Consider the following 6,564-nt stretch of genomic DNA (forward strand, 5'->3'; position numbering starts at 1 on the left):
TTGTTTCCACCACCACCTTTCCTCTATCTCTTGCTCTTTTTCTTTCTCCCCTTCCTACTGAATGACCATAAAGAATTGGGAGCAGTCATAATCCAGCAGGGAGGCTGGACTGGCACACATGTGCAGCCTGTTCTCTTTATTGTCTGGCTTTCATCGTAGACTCACATTTCCTACCTGTCACCACAAGGGGTGTCCAGGACACATTATGAGTGTGAAGCTTCAGTAACCAAACTGTACAGGGTAGTCTAGCAGTTTAGCTCTGAGTGATTCTGTGAAATTAGAGGAGAGATTCTTGCAGCTGCTCTTCAGGGATTGCTGTTGTTAGGAGGGAGAAAGAGCAGATCTTGTGATGTGTGTGAGTGCGTGTATATATGAGAAGATGCAGAGAGTGTTTGACTGAGCTCTTTGGCCACTGGGAAGCATTGAAAGACAGACAGAGAGTGAAGAGAGCAGAGGAAGCAGGAACAGGCTGAAGTGCAGAGCAGCTGTGCCTGTTTCCTAATACTCTGGCTCTTTTGGGTGCCTCAGTCAATGACAACATGGATTCTTTCACTGAAATCTTCGTCAGGCTGCTGTTTCTGGCTGCTTTTCATTACTGGAATGTGTTAGTAGCAGGGAACAAATGTAAGTATTGCATGTGGATATTCAACTTGGACCAGATTGTTCTGAAAACTTATGGCTTATTACTGCGAGATCTGGGCTAGAAATGTAGTTCTTGAAATAAATCCTTACAGCTGGAATTGTAACAGCAAGTAAATGGGGCTAAAAATGTTTTAACAACTGGAAAAAAATGTCATCTTTCCATGTTTAGCATTTTTATAAGATTGTAATCAGAGCTCTATTGACTAGGTTCAGGCTCCCATATAATTGGAAATTCATATTTCATCAATTAGCTGCGTGCTCTGCATTGTTTCCCTCTCCTTTTTAAAATGCTTTTTACACAGGATGGAATGCAGTATTTTGCAAGGAGTAAAAATCTTTCATAGGGATTACTGGCATACTGCTATTCTTTGCTGCATCTGCTTGGCTTTCAGCAATTTGTAATTTTACAGACAGGTATCTGCCTGTATCTCATGAATGGAGAGTAACTCTACTGTACTGTAAAGCTCAAAGCACAGCAAATGTAATGAGGAGCAAACACAGAGAACAACATTTTATGGGGTGTTTATCGATTACCACAGAGTGTAATGTTCTTGTGTGTCCAGGCAGCAGAATTCTATCAGCTACAACAAAGTTTTTTTTTAAAAAAATTTGTTTGTTTTTGGTCTGTGTTTTGCCCAGTGGGTTAAAATGCTGAGGAAAAGTCCAATGCAATTCTAAAGAGTCAGTTCCCTGGAAAGCAGTAACTCTTATTGATTTGGGGAAAATAATTTCCAAGGTTGAATCAGATCTTGCTGCCTTTGCGGGGCATTGACTTATCAAAGACTAGTGCATATATTTTATGTGTTTGGTAATGGATGTCAGGAGACCTAATTGCCCCCAGGATTCCTAATGGCCCACAGATTGAAGTTTGCATTAACCTCTTCAGTGATCTTCCAATATGTTTTAAAATTTTCTGTAGGCTCCACTTATGGAGCATATATAAAACAATATCAGAAACAGTGACTAGAGTTGGAGAAAGTGAGTGCTGATGCAGACAGGAATTCATTAAGGATCACAGCCCTGCTGGAGGAGAAAGCTCCTGGAGAACATCTAAGCAATGGACATGGGGAAGTGGAAGTTCTGTGGTTTCTTATCTGCTGCCTTTTATATTAAAGACTCAGACTTGAAATAGATGGTTGCACTGCAGGACTAAAATGATCTTTGGTTGTCATTCAGATATGATATCTCATTTGACATTCATGTACTCTTGACCATGAAAAAAAGAAGTTTCCTCTCTAAATCATTCTCCTTAAATTTATACAGACTTTTAAAAACTTTCCCTCTTATTATTCTGCTTTGTGCACTTCTTGAATTCAAAAGGCTATTATAATTAAAAGACTTATCAAATCTATAGCAACATTGGGCTCAGAGATTCTAACAAAGCAGCAAAGCACTAGAGGTCACTCTTACAATTTAGGAAGCAGTGCTCAGAGAAAGATATACCAAGATTCTTCCCAACACACAATTAGAATGGGGTGCAATAGTAAATTGTATGCCACTTCCTGACACTTTTCCAAGACAGCACAATTCTAAATTCCATAAAGATGTGATGCAATCTAATGAATAGAATAATTATTTTTCATATATGAAAGCTGTGAATTTTAAAAAAACCTGAATATTTGTCTGCTTTGTAGAGGGAATGAATGTTGTCATCTGGAAAACTATATGTAATGTTGACTAAATTTGTGAGTATATCCTTCGCTGTGCCAGAGGATTGAGGTGGATGATAACATATTGGTTGTACATACTTATCTCTGTTAATTGATCATATAGCTTACAAAGATTAGCTTTCAAAGAAATTTACTATTATATGTTATGCTCTCTCTTTGTAATGCATATTCATCCCACTTGACTGAATTTTTTTTAGGATTTTATCCCAAATTAACATTTTATCTCTGTTAATTGATCATATAGCTTACATAGATTAGCTTTCAAAGAAATTTACTATTTATGTCACGCTCTCTCTTTGTAATGCATATTCATCCAACTTGACTGAAATTATTTTAGGATTTTATCCCAAATTAACATTAGTGATATTTGTCACTCCACTGCCAGATCTTGAGTTTCTAAACTACTTTTATAGATCCCATCATAATGTAGCAGAACTTCTGTGGCAGTAATAGTTCCCTGTTCCACTAAGAGCTTTAGCATCATTGTGAATTCTTCCTGCTAGTTATGTCAGGCAATATTGCCAAGTTAGTAGTTTATTGAGTCAGTTCTCAATCACATATGCATCTGTTTCTTGTTCACATATTTCATTGATATGAACCTTTCCACTATGAACACTGAGCCAGAGATAATCCATCATTGAATAAATTTTTAACATGCTTAAGGTATCAGAAATTGGCAAGCCTTATCACACGAAGCTTAGATATCAAATTTTGAATGGTACTGTTTTACTTTGTGCCTGAAGATCATTGCTAGGTGGTTTGTCAAGCAAAGTAATGGTTTTCCTTGGGAACACTTCCCTTTTTAAAGTTCAAGCAGTTCAGCTCAAAAAGTTATATCATCCCAAGGAATTAAAACTTGCTATGTTATTGTAGAAAACATGACCTGTACAGCCTTAAATCAGAAGCTATGAAACTCACATTAAAAAGTAGACAAAAGTTCTTCAAATGGTCTACTTGTGGACACAGCAAAGGGGGGCTTGCAAAGAAAAGCTTTATTTTTGTTTGAAGATGGTTTCATCAGCAGTAAAGTAGACATTTGATGTCCTAGCTTCTTGCATGAAGGTGTGTCATGAAACTTTGATATGTGTGGAACTGCCTTTGAAATGCTTTAGAAATCAAGCATGGCATGAAACATAATTCTCACATTTTTCAGTTCATTTGTGACCAAATTTATTAATGATGGCTTTGATAGCTATAAGGTAAAAGAACTAATTTTGTAAAGGCTTCTACAAAATGTCCTAGTTCCACCAATGAAAGAAGTGGCTTTAGAAAAGTTATTTGTTACCTATATATACCACAGAATTTATACCAACAAATCTAATTAACTGTTGTTAGCATTGAAGAGAATCTTGTGTTATTCTGCTAGAGAGATGTTAGTTATATCTTTGAATTCAATTATGCAACTATGAGATCATCATTTCCGGATACTAGAATAGCATGACATAAGAAGAGCCATTATTTTTTAAAAATCCTGAAAACTGTTTTACTCAAAAGAAAAGGAAATACTATATGACTTATTTTATATGATCATCATTCCTTTGTCCTTCTATTTGAAAAGTTTATACTGGTGAAGTATTAATTTATTGAACATTCTTTGTGCTGTAGCTTATTAGGGATAATAGAATATATTAAGAGGTGTGAAATAGTAGTAGTTGTTAAACTGTTGATGAACATGACATTTTATAAAGGAACATAAACAAAGCAAGGTAGGTCCCTGTTCCAAGGTGCTCATAAACTAAATCATGTAGGAGACAACAAGAGGATGTAAGGAAAAGTCAAAGGTAAATAAGAGAGAGAGAGTAGGAATGAAGACAAGAGTCAATAATGCAGTCATGGGTGAGGAGGACTAGGGATGTTTGAGAAAGAACACTAAATACACAATTGATGTGGGAGGGGGCATTTCTAGGTGGAGGTGAAGGCAAGATATTGGATGGAAAGGAATTTGATATGCTAAAGAAGAGCAGTCATGAACAAGTCTATTCAGGAATAAGTCCCATTTTATTAAATAAGGCTTACTATCAGGGAAGTGTTTTTTAGGAATGCAGCCTGTGATAGAAACTGCATCTACACTTCTGAAATCTGTTGCTTGTAAAAGTGAAGGCTGCATATAGCTGTCATTGTTTCATTGTTCCACACAGACAAAATGTTAGGGTTGCCAGCCTCCAGGTGTGGCCTGGGGATCTCCTGCTTTTACAACTGATCTCCAGCTGACAGAGATCAGCTCCCCTGGAGGAAATGGCTGCTTTGATGGGTAAACTCTATGGTATTATACCAAGCTGAGGCCCCTCCCCTCCCCAAACCCCGCCTTCTCCTGGATATATCCCCAAAGTCTCCAGGTATTTTTCAACCCAGACCTGGCAACCCTACAAAACTTGTATTGATGAGTACCACCTTTATAAACCCACAGTTGTTCTAATCTATACCCTAACAAGGAATGAAATTATGCCCTTATGTCAATTACACAGCCAAATTTTTGCTAAATAGAGAGCCAAGTCTTTTATTAAGTATCTTCAGTCTAAAGTTAGCAGAAGACAAGTTGGCTGGATTCCATGTGGCATCGTAGGTCAGGGTTCTTGAAGCCCCCAGTCTACAACCTAGTTTACTTGTACCTGATGATATACTGCTGCTTTGGTGGCAGGGCAGCCATTCCTAGATAAGCAAATGGGTTAGGGTAAGTAAAATATATAAAGGATATTCTCTTTCCTGTAATGTTGCCTCACTTCTTGCCTCATCAACTAAGGTGCCTAGTGAATATGGGGAGCTACATTTTCCAGGAGGCACCAAGCACATTGGTCAATGATGTAATTGAAGAGAACCATTCAAGGGAGACAGGAAAGAGGAAAGAAGATTACTTTTCTCTCCAGGCACTGTCTGTAACTATCTGAACATCAGCTACTAGCACTATAAGGTAGATTGGAAAGGCAAAGGGAACAGAGAGGTCTATTCTAATTTAGATACACTCAAAGGTTCCTGGAGCTGTTGCCTCACCCCTTATAGCAGGCAGGTGTTACCAACAACATGTATTCCAAATACATGGAATATGAACACTAGTGGCCTTCCTAGTACATGTCATTATCTGGAAGTATTCTAGCTAACTTTTCTCACCCCACATTAATATTTTAGTCCACTCAGCCAAGTTATTTGGAAAATACAACCTGATTCAGAAAGCTGAGAGAACAGAGAGGAGAAGCTAGAGTGGTGATGATAAAATAACTGTTCCATCAACTTATCGGTTCTAAACAGCTGTATAATGAGCCACAGCAATTGAAAAGAATTTGGCTACAGCAAGAGTGACTTTTTCTGGACTTTTCCTCTCAGAAGCCATGTAACCCTACAAGGGGGTGACACAGAGGAAAAACCTCCAAAAGTGATAGTTAACTAATTTCTGGGCCCTGAATGGATACAGCAATTAAGTAGGATATGATCTATAATGTCTCTTTCCCCACTGCCACACGGGCATAACCTTTCTGAATATGGTTGCTTTATATAATGTTTGCTGGTAACCGATGAGGGTAGTACATTTAGATGTCCGAGGATAAAGGCTCTTCTATATTTTGAAACAGTTATATTTTTCATATAATCCAGCATTTTGGTGGGAGGTGGAATTCCAACTATAGCTGAGGAGCAGTAATGTCTGGACCTCAGAGCAATACTTAAATAATCAAGCTTCTCAATGCATTCTTTCACTGTATTGAAAAGTTATTTGATGTCCCAGTAGAAGATTCTATCCAGAGAGATCTTGAGATAGTATAGTTTGGAGTCCAATAATTTCTTCCAGGGGGTATAAGATTTATCCTGTTTTACTAGATACAGGAGTCCTTGAAGGTAATAGCTCTAAAAGTTTTGAGTTTCCATTTAAGAGCTCTGGCCCAAGATTCAAGGGATTTCAGGCTGAATTGGGTCCACAATTCAACTCCTGACACACATTTAATGACTCCAGATTTCCATTGCAAAAATTTCAGCAGTGGATTATCCAAATCTTCATTAACTGTTTCAATCCAAATTAGAGCTGCATATAATAGTTGAGCAGCAGCAACTTCAGCCTTAAAATTGGTGAGGGCAGAGAAGCTAGTTATAACTTGGTACTCTCATTAGATCTGTTTACCATGATTTTTAAAGACTACTGATCTCCCCCACAAGAAAAGATTTTATGGGCTTGTGAGGTCACAGAACAAATCCTAAAGTTCCAGATTTGTTCTGTGTAGTCACAGAACAAATCCTAAAGTTCCAGAGTAATACAAGGGATGAGAGC

At 37.7% G+C, this 6,564-nt stretch overlaps 1 protein-coding gene across 1 annotated transcript in view; it reads left to right on the plus strand.

Moving 5' to 3' along the window:
- Positions 1–539: 539 nt before the first annotated feature.
- Positions 540–6,564, plus strand: part of CNTNAP4 (contactin associated protein-like 4) — a gene marked incomplete at its 3' end in the record, with an annotated part of 332,294 nt that continues 326,269 nt past the window's right edge. Inside the window, exon 1 of the mRNA XM_015429079.1 lies at positions 540–624. Within this exon, the coding sequence (XP_015284565.1) occupies positions 540–624 (85 nt within the window). The remainder of the gene's footprint in view (positions 625–6,564) is intronic.

The sequence above is a fragment of the Gekko japonicus genome, unplaced genomic scaffold (assembly GCF_001447785.1).
Source record: "Gekko japonicus isolate JY-2015 unplaced genomic scaffold, Gekko_japonicus_V1.1 scaffold1733, whole genome shotgun sequence".
NCBI classification, from domain to species: Eukaryota; Metazoa; Chordata; class Lepidosauria; order Squamata; family Gekkonidae; genus Gekko; species Gekko japonicus.